Source organism: Glycine max, chromosome 12, assembly GCF_000004515.6.
Source record: "Glycine max cultivar Williams 82 chromosome 12, Glycine_max_v4.0, whole genome shotgun sequence".
Classification (NCBI taxonomy): domain Eukaryota; kingdom Viridiplantae; phylum Streptophyta; class Magnoliopsida; order Fabales; family Fabaceae; genus Glycine; species Glycine max.
Genome location: NC_038248.2, coordinates 5,138,692 through 5,161,663, shown reverse-complemented (window position 1 = coordinate 5,161,663; position 22,972 = coordinate 5,138,692). Strand labels below are relative to the sequence as shown.

The 22,972-nt window shown below is 30.9% G+C and overlaps 3 protein-coding genes across 4 annotated transcripts; 2 read left to right on the top strand and 1 right to left on the bottom strand.

Annotated features, from left to right (window-relative positions):
• Positions 1-4,945: 4,945 nt before the first annotated feature.
• On the top strand, positions 4,946-13,222 carry LOC100782431 (MLO-like protein 6). The gene is made up of 15 exons (XM_003540697.5): positions 4,946-5,312; positions 5,591-5,648; positions 5,740-5,987; positions 7,964-8,080; positions 8,189-8,249; positions 8,503-8,591; positions 9,430-9,504; positions 9,817-9,911; positions 10,574-10,623; positions 10,754-10,794; positions 10,892-11,065; positions 11,849-11,884; positions 12,160-12,227; positions 12,337-12,397; positions 12,594-13,222. Exons 1-15 carry the CDS (start codon positions 5,190-5,192, stop codon positions 13,029-13,031), a joined length of 1,734 nt encoding a protein of 577 aa, XP_003540745.1. The 5' UTR covers positions 4,946-5,189; the 3' UTR covers positions 13,032-13,222.
• Positions 13,223-15,617: 2,395 nt separating this feature from the next.
• Positions 15,618-16,463, top strand: LOC106795243 (protein transport protein Sec61 subunit beta). 2 transcript variants are annotated; one of them, XM_041007420.1, is made up of 2 exons: positions 15,618-16,226; positions 16,320-16,463. In XM_041007420.1, the coding sequence occupies exon 1, from the start codon at positions 15,857-15,859 to the stop codon at positions 16,178-16,180; it is 324 nt and encodes a 107-aa protein (XP_040863354.1). In that variant the 5' UTR covers positions 15,618-15,856; the 3' UTR covers positions 16,181-16,226; positions 16,320-16,463. The 2 variants fall into 2 exon arrangements, with proteins under 2 accessions (XP_040863354.1, XP_014620036.1); XM_014764550.3 differs by having other exon boundaries at positions 15,619-16,226; positions 16,309-16,463.
• Positions 16,464-18,881: 2,418 nt separating this feature from the next.
• Positions 18,882-22,469, bottom strand: LOC100796200 (programmed cell death protein 2). The gene is made up of 10 exons (XM_014764549.2): positions 22,224-22,469; positions 22,027-22,110; positions 21,810-21,940; positions 21,624-21,721; positions 20,871-20,959; positions 20,678-20,786; positions 20,196-20,350; positions 20,047-20,117; positions 19,412-19,526; positions 18,882-19,282 (listed from the first exon to the last, which is right to left on the bottom strand). Exons 1-10 carry the CDS (start codon positions 22,431-22,433, stop codon positions 19,196-19,198), a joined length of 1,149 nt encoding a protein of 382 aa, XP_014620035.2. The 5' UTR covers positions 22,434-22,469; the 3' UTR covers positions 18,882-19,195.
• Between the last annotated feature and the right edge of the window lie 503 nt (positions 22,470-22,972).

Sequence of the window (22,972 nt, the reverse complement as noted above, 5' to 3'; positions counted from 1 at the left end):
TTAAAAAAGTTTTTTTTAACAAAGAAATTTAAACAAATGAATCCATTGTCTTACACTTTTTTTTTTAAAAAAAATATCTATTGAGGTACCATATGTCCAAAATTTGTGTTTGTATTTTTGGAGAGGAAAAAAAAATATGATTAATTAGTTGACATGTTTATCTTAGAATTTAGATGTTAATTCTAAAACAATAATTGATGTTGTTCAGTTGTTGTGGCTACTGGCTATCATTCAAATCAAAACTAACTTGTGTGTACCAATGAATGACATAGATGCCGGACGTGTTTAATTATTTGTCTTCCTATTTTTTGACATGGCGATATGTAGATGTTTATTTCTGTACCTCCGTACAACGTACATACATTTTTTTACAGAACCGTAGAACGTACATGATGAAGGTGATATCTGTAAAAAAATATATAGCAATTTTCATCTCATTATAGCAGAGGTGTTAGAAAGCTTTTGAATATGGAAACATGAAAAACAATTCAAGGAAAAAAAAAAAAAAAAGACAACGTAGGCAAAGTCAAATAGAACAACCGCTAGTCATAAACGAGTATAAAATAAAATCGTTTATTTAGGATTCCTAATTCAAAGCTGCGACGGGAAGCTTTCCTTTTTCTCCCTCCTTATCATTTTCGTACTTTACTGCGATTAAAATTAAGGGTTTGTGATTTTTAGTTACGTGTATGACTCATTAATTTCATTCACATTAAAAATTTAAATTATTCTTCAACAATTTGGGCCACGACAACTGACTTCACTCATTTTGTCACCTTCATCTCCATTTTCATCATCTCTTTGTCATTCACTTTTTCCTCATGTCTTTGTCATTCACTTCACATGCGCATCCGTGTTTGGTAAAAAAAAAAGTATTTGAATTAAAACAATGTATAAAAATATTTCACCTTGGTGAAACTTATCATATTTTTTTTTCTACCAAACACACTCTTGATTGTGTTACCGCCTAATTTTGATGACCTTCCCAAATTTTGATGTTGCTTGCCTGATGTCATTAAATCATAATTTTTTGTGTGCGATTACAATCCTAGATATTTGTGACATGATTTGTAAATATATATTTATTTTTTTCTCTTTATAAACAAACTTAAAATGTGATCAGTGATCTTATTTTATTTGTAAGAAAAGAACAAATGACTTAATCATTCTGATGAAATCACATATAAACATATGATTAATTGGTTATGAAAGAATAATGATTCTTCATAGTTGTAAAAATTTCAATGATCCAAAATATGATTATGGAAACTAAAGAGGGTTTATCCTTATAACTTAGTGTTTGATAAGTTTATTATTAAAAGTTTATTTTTTAACGATGTACAACGTCTTAAAATGTCATGTGGTGATAGTTTTATAATTAAGAAAATAAATTTTTTTTGACACAACAATTTTTCGAAATCGTCTATTAGGGAGAACATAAGCAACGGATTTATACGTAAAAACGTAGTTGTTTTTGTTCCCCTAATCACATAATTGTCACTCCCATTTACTTTGAAATCCCTAGCCTCCTTCGACTACACAACATCGACGCTTTCATCGCTTCCTACAGAAACTTCCTCCAATCGCTCAAAGCTACTGCACTTGAAGTCGTGCGATCTCAGTGTCACGCTTTCTACTTCACACTTTCCAATCAGTAACTTAGGATTTACACTCTCCGACGCTCTTCTTGATCTTTCTCTTTCTCTTTTTCGTTCTTTTGCAGCCGAATTAGCAGAGGTTAAAGCTAAACTGTGAGAGGCTGAGGATGAATTGGTAAAGGCACTTGCAGGTACTCACTCTTATATCTCTTTTTTTTGTTTTTTTTTTTAATTTTAATTTTTACAGTGTTTTGGTTTGCTCTCTTCACTGCACCACACTGAACACATCAGTAGCAAGTAGCAACGAACATTCCGAGGATGAGATGAACAAAGCTCTCGAGGTTCATCCCTTTCTACAATTGTTGTGTACAAATACAAGCATTAGTATGATTAAATACTTTCTGATGTTGAGGAGTATATAGTAGCAATTAGGGTTGATGTTTTAGACGCAACTTGTGTGTCATGGATTGCTAACGTAGGTTTCACATGTAAGCCAATGTGCACCCCGTGTATGGATATCCTTTTTGCTTTTGCTTAGTCAGATTTGGCGAGAGTTAATGTGGTTGAGCACATCTTGGTAATTGTTAGTTTTAGAAGTTATAACGAATAATGATTTCATGCTGGTATAGATTTTTTACTACGTATTTAGGTGATATTTTACCATTGGATAACTAACTACTAAGCATTTACTATTATCGGGGGCATTTTCATGGCCAACGTTAACAAGTTGATTTTTGCAAATATCATGGTTGTTGATAATTCATCGTGTTAATTTCAAATTAGATCAAATTTTTTTACACTTAGAAAAGTTTTGATATTTGACATACATTTTTTTTTGTTGAACTCTTCAACAAATTTTTTTTTGTTGGTGTATACCTTTGACAAATACGATAATTCTTGTAAGGAAAATGCTAAAGAGTACGAAATTCTTTTACACGAAGGCCGCACGAATGTTACATGTCAATTTTTGGCAAATAATTATTTGCTCTCTCTCATTTTTTTTATCTTACCATGATTTTTGTGCTTTCCCATTCATTAGTTAGAAATCCAACTTCTTTTTTATGAAAATAGGTAAAAAAAAAAACTATTCACATAAAAAAGTATGAATGATTTTGTCTTTTACATGTTACAACCAATATAAAAAATACTTATTAAATTAGTTGTAGATATGACAATGTAAAAATTATCTTTTCACGTTGATTAAGTTACAACAATTACCCTTTTTTATATTGGTTGAAAAGATAATGGATATAAAAAAAATATATATATCGTATAAATAATTTTTCTATAACACCTTTTACCTAAATAATTTTTTATTTTTATCTATTTTCATCAAAAAGTCTATAATTCTCAATTGATATGAGACATAGGTTCCACAAGTACGTAGGAGATACAGTCAAGAATATATTAATTTATTATCTTTTAAACTTAATTTATTATTTTTTAAAATTAACTGCGCATCATAAACAAAAACACGTCAGCCTTTTGTTTTGAACTAAAACCAAGGCATTTCGTACTTCCTCACTTTCGCAGCATATAACATTGTTGTTCTTGTAATAAGAGTGAGGAGGAACCAGACAGAGGAAGAGATAGGAAGATGAAAACACGATGAGCGAGAGAAGATAAAATATGGAGGGAGAGAAAGAACGGGGAGAAGCTATTTTTCTCCCCCTAAAAGTTCGTTCACTTTGTCTTTTAAAAAATAAGTTGCTTAATTTTTAAGAATATCTTAAAAGTATATTTGTCCTTTGAAAAAATTTATTTGTCCCCACTTCTCCATTAATGGAGAAGTAAAAACCAAAAAAAAAAAAAAAGAAGAAGAAGAAGTCAAAAACTGCCTAAATCTAATAAATAGAAAGAGTTAATTTCTCATAAAATAATAATTAAATTACTATTAAGTTTTTTATTAAATATTATTATTTTACTTTTTCAATGCATAAAATAAATGTTTGTTTTAAATTACTAAAATTTATATTAAATAAAAAATTTAGGTATATAAATATATTATAATTAAAATTTGTAATAAATAAATATTCTTAAAGACATAAATTGTATTTTAAAATTATAATAAACAATTTATATTACGAAACAAAAATTTGTTTTTAACTAACATCTTTTAAAAAAATATTTAACTTCAATTAGAAATAAAAATGAAAATTATAAATTAAAAGAGAAAACGGTAAGAAAATAACTACTCTAGTTAAAGATTTTTTTTCAAAAAATATCGGGTTGAAGAATAATTTTTAAAATAATATAGTTTGAAATAATTTTTTTGAAGAAAATTACACAAATATTCCTCAAGTTTAAACATATTACATGTACATTCCTTCTCTTAAAATACATTTCTTTTACACCCTTATCCGAATCCGTTAATTAGCATAGTTACTGTATTTGTGAAAAAATCTAAGCTATCCTTTATAGTTTTGAAATTCTTCATTTCGTTGTTTTCTCACATGTTCTAAAACCCCCCAAATTAGAAACCCCGAAATGTGTTATGCTAAGGGTTGAGTTTTTTCTCAGATTCGATGACCACCGTCTTTGTCTGCTAGGATTTCAACAACCACCGTATGCATCTGCTTGGGTTAAAAGTTATTTTTTCATGGTGGTGTTCGACTTCTGCTAACTGTGAGACAAATTGTGATTTACGTCAACATGTGAAACCTTTAGTACACAAGCAAATAAAACCCACGACCCATGATCAATAACTCATGATCGCATGAAGAAATTGAACAAGGATATGAAGAAATCGATTTGGTCAACAGGAATCAAACAAAAACCAACCAAGAAATAAAGAACCCCTAAAATGTATGATTTAAACTCTTGGTGAAGAGAAGACATAAGTATTTTTATCATAAAAATTCTTTTAAAGGATCATGTGACTAATACGTAACTATTATAGGTAAACGAAATTAATACCGTTATTCTGGAGAAGAAATACTAGTATAACTGGAATTCCAAAATAATGTATATTTGTGTAGAGTCAAATATGAGGAGAATGTATATATAATATATCTAAACTTAAAGTGATGTTTATATATTTTACTCTATTTTAAATTATATATATATATATATATATATATATATATATATATATATTAGTCACATTTAATATAAATAATTATAATTTAAACACTATTATTCATTATATAATATACAGTAATTAAGATACTCGAGAAGGAAACAAAAGGCACAAAGACGACCATATGCTACTCCCTCTCTTCCCTTTTAAACGTCAAAGTCAAGAGTAAGACCCTTCAAGTTATTTTTAAGACAAAAAGAGAAGTAAAAAGCGCTTATAAATAAATTCTCTTCTTCCTCTCAAAAGTCTTACATAGTGTAATAAGCTATATATATAAAGCGCCCTTGCTTGCCCGAAACCGTACTTCAATCATTAATAGAAGTTGAACATAGATTACCGCCTGCATAACTCCTCCACCCTCTCTTATAATATTTGAACACTTATCTCTTCAATATTTTGCATAACTTTTTCCTCTTCTTCTACCCATCATCGTTCATCTATTTATTATGAACGATTGAAACCAAAAAACCCAATATTATTTAAAGTTGCCAAATTAAGAAGGAATATAATCCATGGCAGGAGGAAGCGGAGGAAGAAACTTGGAGGAAACGCCAACATGGGCTGTCTCCGCTGTTTGTTTTGTTTTGATCTTAATCTCTATAACCATCGAGCACATCATCCATCTCATAGGAAAGGTATATATTTACATATGCACCTTATTTATATATACAACAACTTTTCAACTTCAACACCGTATTTAATTTAATTTTATATATAATCTGCAAGGTGTCTCCAATGTTGTATAAAATATGTTGTTCAGACAATTTTTTCCATATATATATATGAGTGTGTATAAGTGTGTGTGTGTGTGAGCGTGCCATTATGTAGTTAATTTCAATTTGAGTACGAATTAAGAAGGTAGTATATGTTATACATACGATAATGATTATTAATAATATGTGCATGCGTGCAGTGGCTGAAGAAGAAGCACAGAAGAGCTCTGTACGAATCACTTGAAAAGATCAAATCAGGTTCGAGTCCATCTACCGTAATTTAATGATCAGTGTATGAAATTAAACTTAATTTGTAGTTAATAATTAATTGGTGGGTTAATTGTTGTAGAGCTTATGTTATTGGGGTTCATATCGTTGCTTCTAACGGTAGGACAAGGTCCAATATCAAGAATATGCATATCAGAAAAAGTTGCAGGGACATGGCATCCCTGCGACGATAGTAGCAACCATGAGTCAGATAGTGAAGAATCAGAAAACAGAACCAATAGCCGCAGATTATTAGCGGCGTTCTATGGTTCAGACGACGTAAATCCACGACGTGTTTTGGCGGGAGGAGGAGCCGACAAATGTCCCGAGGTTAGTACTATTCTATTATTATTCTTGTTTTCATTATTCAAATGTTTAAATTAATATTTCTAATAAAATTAACAAATCGATAAAAAAAAATTCTTGATAATAAAAAACAATTTGAAAAAGCAAGTCGACTGTTAAAACTACTACTTTAAGAAAAAAAATTTAATAATTCGAAATCCAATTTTAGATTGAGATTCGAATTAAACATTGATTAATGTTTTATTCCAAAATTATGGCAATTCAATTTGGGCGCTCTCACTTCTCACACCATATGTAATTTCTACCATATTTTCCTTCACAAAATTTCTATGGTTTTTTTTTTTTTATAGCTATACAAATCAATTTTTCCGTTTGATTTACACGTTTTTGAAGTACATATGATTTACTACTATCTTAATAACATATTATCTCACTCATTATTTTTTAACTTACTCTCATAATTTTATAAATTTAATATGTTAACAAATATACTATTGTGCTAGTTGCACTCCGCTTTTATTAGACATGCACATGCGGACGAAAGTTTAATAGAGATTGAGTGCGATATATGCGAGTGTTGGTTGAGTCCTATGATTGCGTAGGATATGGTCTATTGTATGTCTATATATTTCTATCTTTCCAACTCACTACAAGAAAAAGCGCATACACTTTTTTAAAACGAAAATTAAATTGTTAGTATATACATTAGATCTATACTGATAGAAAAATCATACTATATATTAATAATTAATATGATATAATGATAATATATAATAATTCTTATATTTATAAAATTATTTATTTATAGACTTATAATGCCTATATTATCAATAATTCAATTTTTATTAAATAAAATTTATATGAACGAAGATAATTCAAATGATAAATAAATAATAAATAATTTTTTTTAGTGATGTGAATGTCAATGTTTAATTAAAAAGACCGATAATAACACCGGAAAAAAATTAAAAACAGTTAATGTCAATCCAATTATGTCAAGGTTTCTTAATTGTTTTAGAAAAAGTCGTTTCTACATTAAAATATACTACAGTGATACGTATTATATGACTGCTTATTTCTTCTATGGTTATGCCACTTTGTCAAAGGTACTAATTTCTTGTGGGGGCCAGTGTTTGAAAAGCCTTTATGTATAGGAAGGACAAATGCTAATCCAATGGAATTAAACAGTGAAAACAGCACATAAATAAGCCAATTAGCCAACGAAATTTACCTTTCTGCAGGGGTCTATATTGTATAGGATTGGAAAATTATTGCTACCATGTTACGCGGTTGCAATCTGTATATTTCACATGCATGTGCCCTTTTTTTACTTGTTCTTATTTTGTTTACGCCATCTACTGAACATTTTATTTAGAAAAAGACTAGAACATTATTAAAAGTTGAAAATAAAGATGAATTTTATGTGGATGCCTATACTTGCACGTAAAGAGAAATTAAAAAAAGGAAAAAAGGAAATGAAAGTGATTAAGAGCATACGCGCATGTTCAATAAAATAAAAATACGTAGTATATTTTATTGGTATGATTCACTTATCATTATGAAACCTATTAAACAGGGTCCATACATGCACCAAAAGAATAATGGTATGTCCCAACAGACAAAAATCGTTATTACTAGTCAATTGGATATTCGCCTGTTTTCACTTTATTATAACTTTTTGTTTAATGAAAATTGAATATTTAAACCATGACTTGTCCGACTTGCTTGTACTAGTTTAACCCAATTTCCCTTTTTTCATAAAAAATATTTATAAAATTTGAATTTCAATTAACAAATAAGTATATAATTATTAATGTATAATTTTATTAATATAAAAATTTGATGTATATTATTAATGTGTAACACCATCAGCACAAATCTACAATAGTTATATACTAATGGATTTAAACAAAGATTTTATTACAATAACAAGTTTAACTAACATTTTCTGTCAGTTGATGTATATGATTTTTTTTATTACATATATACAAAATGTGCAGGGAAAAGTCCCGTTTGTGTCATCGGATGGCATTCATCAACTCCATATATTTATCTTCGTGCTGGCTGTTTTTCATGTCCTTTACTGCATTTTCACTATGGCCCTGGGCAGAGCAAAGGTAATTAGAGGCATAATTTTCTTTTACCAAAGCTTTTAAAAAAAAATAAAATCTTTTACCTAATATATCTCCGAGTTACTATTTATTAATTGGTTGCATTGTGAATAGATGAAAAGGTGGAAGCGATGGGAAGAGGAAACCAAGACAACTGAGTACCAATTTTCACACGGTATATATATATATATATATATATATACACATACAGTATGGTATATGTATATATATATATATATATATATATATATATATATATATATATATATATATATATATATATATATATATATATATATATATATATAAATTTAGATTATTTATACGCTACGCATAACTTAATTATGGTAGTTTGATGTATTTGTATATACATATACGTTAGGTAATTTATTTAATTTTTGTCCGAATTATGTGGATATATATCACAGATCCTGAGAGATTCAGATTTGCGAGGGAGACATCTTTTGGAAGAAGGCATTTGAGTTTCTGGACCAAAAATCCTGTCCTCATTTGGATTGTAAGTCAAATCCATTTTATTAATTCATTTATTTATTTTGATAACTTAAGCCTCATGCATTTTAAGCCTCACTCATTTAATATATTTTAATTTTTTTTCCTATACTTATTTATGAACTCTCTGACTTTATAGAAAGCATTTTATTTTGGTTTTTTATAATAAAAAATCACTTCATTTTGTTAATGACATTAAAGTAATTATATGATTTTTTTTATAAAGATGGAATTAAATGAAGATTTTAAAAAAGTAGAGACTAAAATGACTAACACTACTTTAGTAAAGTAATGTGAAGACTACTACATTTTCATGGTACATGCTCTTATTTTTCTGCATACTTCAGGAAACATGGATTTTAGAAGACTATTCTATGAAAGCGTTCATATATAAAAGTTCGAAACAAAGATGATTTTATTCAAACAAAACACGTTATTTTTCAACATTCAGATAGGGCGTATATGAAATTGAAAAATAACGTTCTAATGCAGAAGAATATATATTTTTTTAAATCTAGAGGGGAAATACCACTCATAAATTCACAAATGGAAGCCACTTCACAGTGGTCCTTGCTGAATTGGACCTTTCTTTTGTGAATATTGTTGCCTTAGGACCACACGGCCTCTTGACAATGGTGTTTGGAAGTTCCAGTAAAGAACTAGCAGTAGTTTCTCTCCTAACATATAATTTAATGATCTTCCTCTTTTTTTAACTCCTGTTCTAAGAAATACACAAGAATTTCTAGATATACTTATTCAAAGTAGTTGCTTAATTTGTCTATTATTCATTCTTGTTAAGTTTTTGCTGAGCTAAGTTGTATCGTTCTTTTACGCCATGATTGCAGGTTTGTTTCTTTAGGCAATTTGTGCGGTCAGTTCCAAATGTGGATTACTTGACCTTAAGACATGGATTTATAATGGTAAATGTACCTCCTTTTTGATAGTTTCACTTGTGGTTTCCTTTAATCAAAAGACCATTAATGATTAATTAATGTTACTATTTTGGTTTTTTCATTTTAGCTTCCCAGACAAAATATTTGTAATTTTTAATTCATTTCAACAATTTTAAATTAAATATTTTTAAATTATGTGCATTAATTAATTGCAATAATTTTGATGTCAACAAGGAATTTATTTACTTATATATACCCTCGAAACTTTGCATGCTTGGGGATTACTACATTTTCCGTATGCAATACTCCAAATAACTTGGAATTTTACGTTCATGACAGGCACACTTGGCTCCTCAAAGTCACTCGAAATTTGATTTTCGGAAATATATAAAACGATCACTGGACGAGGATTTCAAAGTCGTAGTTGGAATCAGGTTTTGTGCACTAGGTCTCTTTTCATTTTGTATTTTCCAATTGAATAATTTTATTACTTTCGTTTTATTTTAATTGATGTTTAAGATTAATTTGGAAAAATTAATTAAGAAGGATTTAATTAATAGATATAAAACGTTGTTATAGTTTAATTGGAATATCTATATTTAACATCTTATTTCCTTGTCCCGTTACATTTGATGTTTAAAATTTGTCACAATAATTAGGAAATATAATTAATAATTCATAATTGATAAAAGTAGAACAAGTTTTACTAGAACATCAAGTAAAAGGAGACGAAGGGAGTGTTATTTGTGGCGAATTCCTATTTAAGTTTTAATAATTGTCAAATAGAGATATAAATGCAAAAAATCGTTAATGAGAATTCGAAATTATAAAAATTAAAGTTAATAATTTTAGAAGAAAAAAAGGGTTAAAACATCAACAAATCTAGAGAAAACAATCAAAACATATTAATATATTCTTATAAATCTTTATATTTTTCAAATGAAGAAATAACTGAATGCGTTTTACATTTTTTAAAATATTAGATATATTCCTAAAAACAATTAATATATTCATTTTTATTTAGAAAACAATATTTAATTCGATTTGCACGTCTGTATTATAAATTGAGTTTGACTTCTCTTTTTAAATTTTTCAGTCCTCCATTCTGGTTCTTCGCAGTGCTGTTTCTCCTCTTAAACACTCATGGTAAGCAACTACATCTTTCTAACGTGTTGCCGACGTATTTGACTCATTATTTTTTTTCGTTTTTTTGGGTTAAGGACTCGTTATTATTTTTATATACTTACTATAATGTGTCTCAATTATGCATGGACAGGGTGGTACTCTTATCTGTGGCTGCCATTCATTCCTTTGATTGTGAGCACATGCAATTCCCACTTTAAATTAATTTGGTCCAAATGAACGATAATGATATATCCATCTAATTTAATCTTATAATCTTCATAAAATGTAGATAATCTTGTTAGTGGGAACCAAGCTTCAAGTGATCATAACTGAGATGGGTCTAAAAATTCAACAAAGAGGAGAGGTCCTTAAGGGTGTGCCCTTGGTACAGCCAGGGGATCATTTGTTCTGGTTTAACCGACCAGGCCTTATTCTTTACCTTATCAATTTTGTGCTCTTTCAGGTACAACTTATGTTACTTTCACGCTATTAGTTAATAACAATTTTTTTAAAGGCAAGTGTGAAATTCATCAAAAGAAGCAAAACTTGGCACAAGGTGTGTCCAAGTTTGGAAAGAAAAAAAAAGGGGTACAAAGCATAAAATATAAATACAACCCCACACCACGCTATTAATAACAATTAAACGAGTAATAACGTATATCTGAGTAATATGACTTTTTTGAATAATGAGGACATTTATTAGTAACTATTTTTCTGTTTCTTTATGTTCAAGTTTTTTTTTTTTTTATCTGCAAAGTATAGTATTATATAATAGAGGGTATAATAGATACCCTGTGAATTACAAAGAAAGAGAACCTATTGTTCTCAAACACAGCCAGAAACAAATGGAACAGAGACTAGGATTTACTAAATCACTGTTCCCACCAAGTGTTTCTAACCCACCACCCAACTAGCTAGACAAAAAGAAGCATTTGTTTCCTAACAAATAAAAGCTTCCGGCGGTCCCAAACACAGTCTTTAGCATACAATCATATCTCCGAAAATAACTAACCACCACCCCTCTAAACACATCGATCCATCTCATTAGGATTCATTATGTTGTTCAAGATTATTGCACCTAAATTAAGAAAAATAGTTGATAAATTTATTTGTTTTTATTAGAATAATTTATATTAATTTTTAATGTTTTTTTATGAGTTGACCTTTTCTTATTATTGTCCCCTCACGATGGTGATGATTAATTGAAGTCTCCCTGCTTTTGTTTTTGTCTGTTTTTTCATGACAGAATGCTTTTCAGCTGGCTTTCTTCGCATGGTCTGCAGTAAGTCATCATATATATATATATATTCACATACAATTGAAATTAACTTGATGAACTTACATTAAAATATGATTAAGACTTATTAGTGCGTTTATTATCTTAATAAATGTTGGTATGGTAATTAATGTACGTTTTCATGTTTGGGGAGGGGAGGGTTTCTCCTTTTTCTGTTGCTTAATGAAACTATATCTTGGTTTGTATTTCGTTTTATAATTTTTATCCAATATTATGAAGCTCTGTTTGATTTAACTTTTATTTTTTAAAATTAATTGCAGCTTCAATTTGGTATTAAATCCTGTTTCCATTCGCATACGGAGGATGTAGTGATCAGAATCACAATGGGGTACGTAAGTTTCATTTCATTACATTTCATCTTAACTCAAACTATACACATCTTTACCAACCTGTATTAAAATGTCAATTATCTTAATAACTATGCATGACTTTGTCAGGGTCCTTATTCAAATCCTCTGCAGCTACGTTACTCTTCCTCTCTATGCTCTAGTGACACAGGTGGTTTAATTTAATTATTATTAGTAAAATCGTTTTTTATTTTTTTTTGGAAAAATTAATATTAGTGGTTAATGTGTTAGATTTTGTAGGCGGAAGAAACTCAAATTCGAACTGAGACCTTTTTTTTCCTCTATAGAAGAGCCAAGAACAATTAATGATATATAACAAACTGATTGTGATTCGGTGAACGTAACAGATGGGTTCGACAATGAAACCAACGATATTCAACGAACGAGTAGCGCTAGGGCTGCGGAATTGGCACCAGACGGCGAAGAAGCACATAAGACAGAACCGTGTGGGGCCGCTGTCGTTGTCGGGGACTCCGACGTCGAGCAGGCCCACAACCCCAAGTCATAACTTGTCGCCGGTGCACCTCTTCCGATACTACCGCTCTGAAATAGACAGCTTCCCCACGTCTCCGCAAAGGTCAAACTTGGACGATAATAATATGGATTCCCCTTCTCCTTCTTATTCGCACCATGAATTGGAAATGGGACACTTGTCACAGCAGCAGCAACAACAACAACAACAAACAACAACCAATGATAACACCACCACACACCATGAGATTGTCGTGGCGGTGCACAGCAAGGAGTTTTCTTTTGATAAAAGACCTACGAGTAGTAATACGTAAATACAATTAGCGACCAAAATACATGAAAATATCTAAGGACAAAGGATGTTCACTAGCTAAGCTTCTAAATCAGGCCAGCATTAATCTTATTAGATTTATTTAATTAAGGTGTTTCATATTTCTGTAAATGGATTATTATTATTATGTTATTATATTCATGAAGCAATATAAGTTGATCTCTTTTTTATTCCCTTGGTGTAACATTGAGTTGCCTATTATCAATAGTTGGCATCGTATGTAAAGAGATGTATGACGCGATGTAAATCAATTGTCATCTAATGACTTGAGCCTATGGTGCTGTGAGATAGAAATTTAAGATGGTAGATTGGAATGAGAATTGAGTCTATTGATTTTATTATTGTTGTACGTGTAAATGGTTTAAGTTAGCAAATATAACACTGACTAAAGTCAACGTAATAGTGCAAAATTTGAGTAGTATATACAAAGTTTTGGATTAAAGTCTTGTTGTCACATGACTGCATACACACACAAAAATAATTGCAAATAAGATTATTGGAACTAACTCCTGCAAACATGCTATTCTGGTAGCTAGCTAATGCAATAATAAATTGTTAACAATTACTTAAAAAAATTGAATAATAATTAGTTGCTAAGCATTTTTTATCAGTTGCATCTAGCTAGAATCTTGATCATATCATACTTATTTTGATGCAACAACTTAACATCTTATACTCCAAGTTCAAACGAGTGGGTGATTGTATTATACCGAGTTTGTTCCTGAGTAAAAATGTGAGTTGGAGAAAGCTTTGGTCAACCAATCAAATGTTGTGTTTGCAGAAGGCACATATGTTATATATGATTATTTGACGATTTGATCTTGCACGGAACATATATGTTGACTTCAATTTGTTATGTTCCAGTGTGTGCAATATTACAAAGATTTGAGAGTAAATGTTAATGACTTTCCGATCAACTTTATCAGTATATCGATCACACCAAAGACTTAATCCAAGATTCCAAGCTATTTCAGCTACCGAATTTGCTAGAGCTCTATATTCTAATTCTGTGTTGGAACATTGTTTATTTGGCCTAGACACACAATGGAAATTAGCTAGTTTCCTTGGAATTGGTGAGTGCTGACAAAAAAAAAAAAAAAAGTAAAGAAAGTGAAACATGGGAAGGGGTGTTAAGAGGGGTAATTTAGTACAGTAATGTAAAAAAAACCAAAATAATGTGGGGTGTAAAGAGAAAAAAGAGATTGTAACCAATCCCAAATGTAATCGCTAATTAATCCTTTTATTTTTAAATTACCAAAAATAAATTAAAAAATATTTTCCAAGACTTAACTCTGGATCCCAATCACTAATTAAGGGCATTAATCAATTGTTACAATTTAATAAGTGGTATTGAGTTAGAATTCTAGGATAAGCTTTAACTATTTGTAGGAAAAGTTTTACTACCATTTATAATCATCTTATTTGACTTGAGTGGGATTATTTCTCATAAAGCATACTCATGAACTTATAATCCAAAAACCCAATTGGTGTAGTTCAACTAGTAACACACTAAGTTTATGAAAAAAAAATATGAGTTTGATTTCCGTAAAATATACTCTTAAAAAGGATGATAAATCTTAAATGTGACTAAATCTCAGAATGAATGATTACAATTATTATTAATATATAAGTTATAATAAAAAAAATCACCACATAAGTAGAAAGTCTAATAAGTCAAAAAATGATAATACATATTTAATCAAATATGATTAATAACTAATAATCATTGTCCTGCACCTATTAAAGGAGAAGAGATTGAAAAAACCATCTTTCCTTTAGGTTGTCTTGTTCATAACTTTCTCATAGGAATTCATATGTGATACCTATTGTGGATGGACTTATCCTACTCATAGTTCGTTAGTGTAGTTGGGCTTTGGCCCTCCATTCAATTAAAAATAAAATAAAATCAAAAGACTGGACATTTAAATGAATTCATCCACCTTAGGTCAAGGATCTAATAAAAATTTGAATTATCAAGGATCTAATAAAAATAATATATATTGAAATTTGTGAGTTGGGCTTTAGCCCTACGCCTTTTACCAATCACCAAATGATTTGTGAGTACCTGATGTTCTCAAGAAGTGAAATTGGCTTCAAATTAATTTATATTGAAATTTTGTTGTTTTTTTTTTTACTTTTTATCTAATTTTTTCAATCCTAAAAATTTCTATTATGAAGTTCTTATATAGAGAGAGACATACCAATTCGATATCCCAACCTAAACTAAATCAAATTTCATCACATTAGTTCTGAGTTAAATTACTCAAAAGTGATACTTTTATATATATATATATATATATATATATATATATATATATATATATATATATATATATATATATATATATATATATATATAAAAGGATATACAAAAATGATTTGTAACACTCACTAGAACCAAGTATATTAAATATATATATATATATTTTTCCTCGGATCAAATCTTACCCAACCCACCCATGTGTTGATCCACTAGTAAAGAGTGCCAATTTCCTTTAACAAGTACAACATCACCCCCTTTTTTTTTCTTTCATTTCTTTTAACAATTCCAAGTCCTATTGTTACAAAGTCCATGCACCACCATACAAGAACAGAATCAATTTCTAATCCTTAATAAATCACATTTTATTACTATAAATACATTAATTAACAAGTGGATAAGTGAAGCCAATGATGATAAAATAAACATAATTTCGGGAAACATAGATAATTATGTGCCTCTGTTGAGATCCCATCACAAATCTCAATTCCCAAAACACTGTTTCTTTCTCCCACACCACCACCACCTTTTCCCTCGTGATCATCGACATGGCGAGAGGCGCCTCTCAATCTCAATCCACAGCGTCCCACGCCACCACGCGACCGGGCGTGATGGCTCCTCGCGGCACCGCTGCCGCCACTGCCGGCATGCGCCGTCGCCGCCTCGGCGGAGGAACCAGCTCCGCCTCGGTCAGCGGCGGCTCCGGCGCCGGCGGAAGCAATATGCTGCGGTTCTACACCGACGACGCCCCCGGCCTCAAGATCTCGCCGACGGTGGTGCTCGTCATGAGCCTCTGCTTCATCGGCTTCGTCACCGCGCTCCACGTGTTCGGCAAGCTCTACCGCTATCGTTCCTCCGGCGCCACTGTTTGATTCCACTTCACGATCACAGAGAATCTGATCTGGATCACGAAATTCGGTATTCGAAACCTACGTTTTTTGTTTTTTGTTTTTTTTTTCTAATTTACGTTATTTATTTTTAATTTTGTAAATTTTCCTAGGGCTTGAATAGGCTTCCTGTTTCTCTAGCTGTGAAATGATTGGATCTTCTTCTTGCTGTTGAAGGAAGTCGCATTTGGCCTTTCCCTGAAAATCGATGACTGCATTCATTTATTATTTTATTCATTCATTATATTATTACACTTTTTTGCTTAAATTTCCTAAACAAACAACGGTTGCATTTCAGCAATTTCTATTATCACATTGCGTTCGTTTCTGTTAATCACGTTTTATTAGTTTATGAAGTGCCACATTTGTTGTTAAGCAACGATGCAATTGAATTGTAATGGTTTTTACTATATTTTATGCTATTGAGTTATATGTTGCTTTTGAAAGGTTGTTGAAAAGGCTCAACCTGAATACATTAATGTGGTTACGAAATTGAATTTAGAAACTATTAGTAAGTTAATTAAATTAGCAACAACTATTGTCTATGTCTATATATAAGGAACATGAGGTAGAAGGGTGTCTAACTCATAGGGATGAACATGATGCCTGAGTTGGTATAAACTTTACTCGTACTATCTTTGATTGCTATATATATATATATATATATATATATATATATATATATATATATATATATATATATATATATATATATATATAAAGGAAAATGAGGCATGAGCCTATATTTGAACCTTGCAAATCATATCACTTTTCAGGTACTTGTTAAAATGATGTATATTTCTAATCTGTGATATATTGACCTTTGAAGAAAGGGATTGGAACTGTCTTTTATGGATATAGCCAGGTTTATCATTGGATGGACCTTTCTTTAAAGGAAAATTCTTTTAACTCTTGAAAGTTGATGGTGAGTTGTCACTGAGTATATCATGGACTGGTTTTGTTCTCAATGTTGAGCTTTCTGTTAAATTAATGAGATTGCCATCCTCATTAGATTTTTCTTTTCAGAATGCGAGTGTAACTGCCTTTAATGCGTCACATTTTAACCGTCATGAATTTTCGTTTTAGTGCACAGCCTTGCAGAATTACCTGCTGGTGCCGTTCATCTATGTAATTTTCTCTAATATTATACGTAAAGATCAAAAGGCTGTGTCATGAGTTTTGAAGAGATCAACACCAAAAAGTAATCCTGAAAAGGCCACATGTCTCTATCAGATAGATAAATTGCCTTCTTTTTTTTTCTTTATTAACAACAATGTTTTTTTTACACAAATTTAATGTGTGTTGTTAATTAGGTTACATCTATTGAGTTAAATCACCTTCTTTTTGCCAGAAGACCCGTTATACATAAAACTTTGCACAGTGCCATGACCCGTTAAATTGCCTTCTTTTTACTTTTATTTCTTACTGAGCATGAGTCCAATCCATATAATTGGTAATCTTGATTCAAAGTGTTGTCTCAGTCCGCAATTGAAAGTATCATCAACTCAAGTAATCGCTTAAGCACATGATCCCTAAAATTTAATATCTACAGATATCATATTGAAACTAACAAGAATGAATGAATTTCATTTTTTTAAAAAAATTAACTACAAGTATAAATTGTCTGACTAATATAAATTGTCATAACTACAACTAACTAAAAGAACTCTTGTAAAAATAAACTAACTAAAAAAATAAAAACAAAAACGATAAACAATGTATCTATAACGAGCTGTAATAGCTTTCCTATGCTTGTGGGCCTGGAACAGTTGCACTTGTTTGCAAGGCCCATGGAAAAGGTCTAGGGTAAATGTTCCTGGCTTGGACATTCTGAGGTTTATATATGTTTATTTTATCTCTAAAATATATCACTTTATTAAAAAATTTCGGGCCTTTGTAAAAAAAAAATTCAAATGGTACCGGTGTTTTTTTTATCCTTCTTATTTTTAGTCCTTGTAATATACTGCTAGTATTTTTTTTTATTTTAGTTTTTATAATATTTTGATAATTTTGAATTAGTTCCTTTCAAAAGAAAATGATAGGAATTAAAAACAAATTATTTTGAGTCAGTTCATTTAATTGAATGTTTTATAAAAATTAAAAGACTAAATTGGATATTTCAGAATAGAGAGACCAAATTAAATACTCCCTATAATCCTTAATATAAAACACTTATAACAGAATTACAATTACCCATAAAAATAAGTAAATTAGTTGATTTTATTGGATTTTAAAAAAATATTACTCAGTTTTAACCTTGTTAACAATCGTTAACTTGTTATGCAAAAATATTAAATTATAAGAACATTATACATCACTATAATAAAAAAAGCACAAATAATTAGAATATTTAATAAAGACAAATAATGAAATGAAAATTAAATGTTTCATAAGAATTATAAAATGTCTTATAAAAAACACCATTTTTTAAAATGATGTCTATATTAAAGATCAGAGAGAATAATATAAATAATCAAACGGACCAAAATTGGTTACCCCGAATTCAAACTGTGAAAGTTGATTACAACGTTGTTCATTAATTGTTGCAAAATTACTTATCACTTTTCAATGCAAAACATATTAATTGATTGTAGCAAGGACATAGCAAGCCTATAAATTGCATAGGATTTTGCTAATCAGTGCCCTTAAGACATTAAGAAACTAAAAAAGAAAAATATTTATTATATAAATCACAAGAGAATGTAAAATTTTTTTGGCTCCCAGTAAAAATATTTACTTTAAATTCCTTAATCAATGCTCTCAGAGATGGGGTGAGTACACAATCAACAATCAATCCTCAAAATTGATGGTTGAAGTAGGTAAAGAAATTATTTTCTCATACTTCCCCAGACCAAGCGAAAAATAGCTTATACTTCTGAACCTAAATTTTTTTAAAAAAAATTAAAAATAAAGACATCTCCCTATAAGGTTGTGGAGGGTGAATAAATTTGTATCCAAGCAAACTCATGTTTGTAAGACAAACTTGCCTCGCAAGAGGCTTCACATGCATACACCACAATTGAAGCCTAATCCAGAGAGTCCATTTTCATTGTCAACGCCGAAGTAATACAACAGTTGTGGCAAAATCTGGCACCACCAACATTAGCAAGTCAGTATCTAAAGGAAATAAGCAAACATTTGCTTGAACAAGCAAAAGAAAAAGTTTTAAATGCAGAACAACATTCAGCTTCAACCACTGACATCTAAAATAACTACCTGAAATTCACAACACATAGGTCCGGTGCAGTAACTACAACTAGGGATATCAGCATTTGATGGCAGATCACTTGAAACAGGCCATATTGGCTTAGCATTAGTATTCCTATAATACCTGTTTCACCAAAACTGTAATTAAACACAATATATTGATAAATTGATAAAATCAATACAACCAACAATCTGGTTAGTATACAAATTAATTTTTTTTATCACACTGATTTTAAAGCAATGCACTTTTTATAAGGTGATTCTGAGGGAAACTAAGATGCATAATCTAAAATCCAACTTTCGTCTCTTATAAATTATAATTCAATAAGATAGCTTGATAGGTTTTAGCTAAAAACAAGCATTTTAGCTTTCAGCTAACTTATCAACTACTTTTGCCAAGCATAACCATAACATGTTCCTTCCAAATGGTTGGTATGCCTCAAATGTTAGGTTAGCCAATCAGAGGCAAATGGCTATGAATATATTTCTACTATCTTCCTGCTTATTTTAATTTTTATCTCCGAAGGAAAGATATTTGTCAATCATTTTCTCCCATCCGGTTTAGCAAATAAACTGCCTCCATAAGGGCACACGAGGAAATTCATAAAAAGTTAAGCATTCTAATTTTGCTGAATCTGTATCACCTCAACACTTGTTCTGGGGCCTTGGCAATGCATTGCTGGAAGGAGGCCCAACTCTTTTTGTCATCATCACCCTGTTCACAAATAATATAATTAAAAAATAATATACTTAAACAAGAAACATAATCTTATTAAAAAAAAAAAGATGATACCTGAAAGTTATCCAAAAGTGAATTCATTGTGTCATCAGTCCTGTTCCTTGAAATCAAGGAATTAGCTAAGGTATTTTCCTCAGACATGTCTCTCTTATAGTCACTTTCATCTTCAATGGTGATCTCAAATTCAGGCCATAGATTCTTGCTTCCAACTGTATGGTAATGAAGAATGATCTCGTGTAAAGTAACAAGAAGCTAAATAGTAGATGTCATAAAATTTTATACAGTAATGTCTATGTTTTATTTTGGAATGGTGTCAAGCGTGTTTTAAGTTTCCTGGCAGATACAAATTTAAATATCTTGTCACATTCTTCTTTTTTCAAATTCAGGATTAGATTGTTATGTATGAGCAATGAGCAATATTATAATTAGCCTTGTCATTTTTATATTTCATCTAAAAGTGACTAATAATTTCGTTATCAATGAGAAGCAAATGAAAGTTGTAATAAGAAGTACACAAAACTTTAAACCATTGTGACCTTTATGAGAATCCAAGGAGGCGGTTCCACTTTTGTTGGGTCCAGAAACAGGTGAAGAAACTTTCATCTGCTGGCAAGCAATTTTATGCCCTGTGCGCCAACTCATAACCTGTGAGTTGGGAGAGAAAAGGAATGCTATGAGAATCAAATTTGTGGAAGAAAAGAAACGGATACATTTAAGTAACTCCATAACCTGGTGTTTCTCAGAGCAATATCGTGCTTGTCTGCAACCACTACAAAGCTTGTCTCCTTTCCAGGTGCCGCACCAATCACAAAGAGCGGCTGAAAGTAAGCAGAGATTCTATCAAAATGGAGGTAGATTCAGAACAAATTTGTTTCATAGAATACAGATACATGTAGTCCAACACCTAAGTCATCAAAACTGCTAAAGTATAATAACTTATATGTAAAGTATAATAACTGTAGAAATAATGTAGCAAATCACAAAAATAAGAATATAATGCAACTATGCGAGGGTCATGATCAGGGTAACCAAATTATGTTTGAGAATGACATCATATTATTCTTTTTCTTGATAATAGCATGGTGCCACTATGTGCAATAACAGAAGGAAGGCTAGCAAGTAATCATGAACTCTTATTACTTCATGCAGGGCTCCTTGACACTAGTACTTAGTACTCACAATGAGACAATCATGAGTATAAATATTCAAAAATCAGCATACACAAACATAAGCAAGCAAATAAAGATCCAACAAAAAACAATCTCTCTTCACCATACCAAAGCAGAGGATCTCTAGACAATTATGAACAAAATGTTTCCCTCCGGGGCACAATTTACCCTAAGGCCTAAACAAGTAAACATTCATAAAACTCAAAAAGAATTTACATAAATGGTCACAAGTCACAACAAATACTTCTAAGATGAGATTAGTTAGTTTCTATAAATGAAGCAAAAATACTATAATAGTGATGAGCAAACCAACCTCCACTGCCAGCAGGTTTGTGGCTTTTATTATACTGAGGGCATTCAGGTGAGTAAAATGGATTAGCGCGAGGTAATTGACAACGGAAAACCTTCAAACTTCAATAAATCATTACAAGATCAGAGATCAACAATCAAATGAACTAAAACAATGGAAAAGCTTGTTTTACAGAGGATGATCACTGACCTTTTAGATGGCTTCTCTGGATGGCGTTTCCATTGCTCATGCTGATCCCTGAGAAGACATTTCATGGAGGGACACATAAAAACAAACAACATTCGGTGAAATGTAGTTTCCTTCTCAGTTGGTGCATAAACCTAGCAATTCAAGGGTTTAATAATATATATCACAAGACACAATCCACAGGTACAACACAGACCATGTTGAGGCATTAACTTCATACCTGAAGCAAGAATTGTAAAGGGTCTCCACAATTGTCACACACAAATGATCCCCCTGATGGTATATTCAGAGGGTCAAGCCAAGCCTGTTATTCACATCACAACAGATCATATGACCATCAGAAACTGACTCTTTTGTTCGTTGAATAAAGCAAGATAGAAGCAAAGTGTAAACAAATTCAATGAGACGGTACAGAACCGGGACTCCTCCAGCTTTGCTTGGGAAATATTGACGGCGAAGAGACCAATTATTCTTGGGCTTATCAACAAAACCAAGTGTGATAGGTTCATGTTCTTCGTCGTCGTCGTCATCATCATCAAAATCATCATCTTGATCTTGATCTTCTACATTGTCATTCTGGATAGCCTTGAGCTTGTCAACAAGATCTCCAATGGCATCAGTATCCATGTGTTTAGGACTGGAATAGAAAGTGCTAAACACGTGCACCGCATTCACATAAGTCATTGCATTTTCATTATTCGCATGCCATGTTTGTAAAAATTTCTAACGGGGTTTCCTAGACTATCAATGATAGGAAACAACAGGATCTTGAAACCTATGGTTCTCACAAACAATCAATAAACAACAATAGATGATAATGATGTGTATCTTTCTCCATTAGGAAGACTTGTATCTTTCTCCATAGGAACTTCTCTCCGGTGTACTTTGATTTCCTTGAAAGATGAGAGAAATAAGATTTCACTTCCTTTGATGGCTATGGGTGAGAAAAGAGCACTTTCTGGTCAGGAAGGGGACCTTATTTTACGTTAGTGGGTATTAAGCCCCTTTTATAACCACTACTCCCATCAAGTAGCAGTTAACCTAGAAACTTCTCCTATTAAGCCCAATTACAATTTAGCCCTTAATCGTTAATTATTTATTTATTAGTCCCTACATAAGTCACATGCCTCTCACATGAGACATTAATTCTTACAATGTTCACCCAT

Excerpts from the sequence above, each read along its gene's own strand:
- LOC100782431 (XM_003540697.5), top strand. The coding sequence starts at position 5,190 with ATGGCAGGAGGAAGCGGAGGAAGAAACTTGGAGGAAACGCCAACATGG. Across the intron at positions 9,505-9,816 it reads TAAGACATGGATTTATAATG|GCACACTTGGCTCCTCAAAG; the intron begins GTAAATGTACCT and ends CGTTCATGACAG. Across the intron at positions 12,228-12,336 it reads GTGATCAGAATCACAATGGG|GGTCCTTATTCAAATCCTCT; the intron begins GTACGTAAGTTT and ends TGACTTTGTCAG.
- LOC106795243 (XM_041007420.1), top strand. The coding sequence starts at position 15,857 with ATGGCGAGAGGCGCCTCTCAATCTCAATCCACAGCGTCCCACGCCACC.
- LOC100796200 (XM_014764549.2), bottom strand. The coding sequence starts at position 22,433 with ATGGATACTGATGCCATTGGAGATCTTGTTGACAAGCTCAAGGCTATC. Across the intron at positions 21,941-22,026 it reads CTTTACAATTCTTGCTTCAG|GTTTATGCACCAACTGAGAA; the intron begins GTATGAAGTTAA and ends TTGAATTGCTAG. Across the intron at positions 20,787-20,870 it reads ATTGCTCTGAGAAACACCAG|GTTATGAGTTGGCGCACAGG; the intron begins GTTATGGAGTTA and ends CCCAACTCACAG.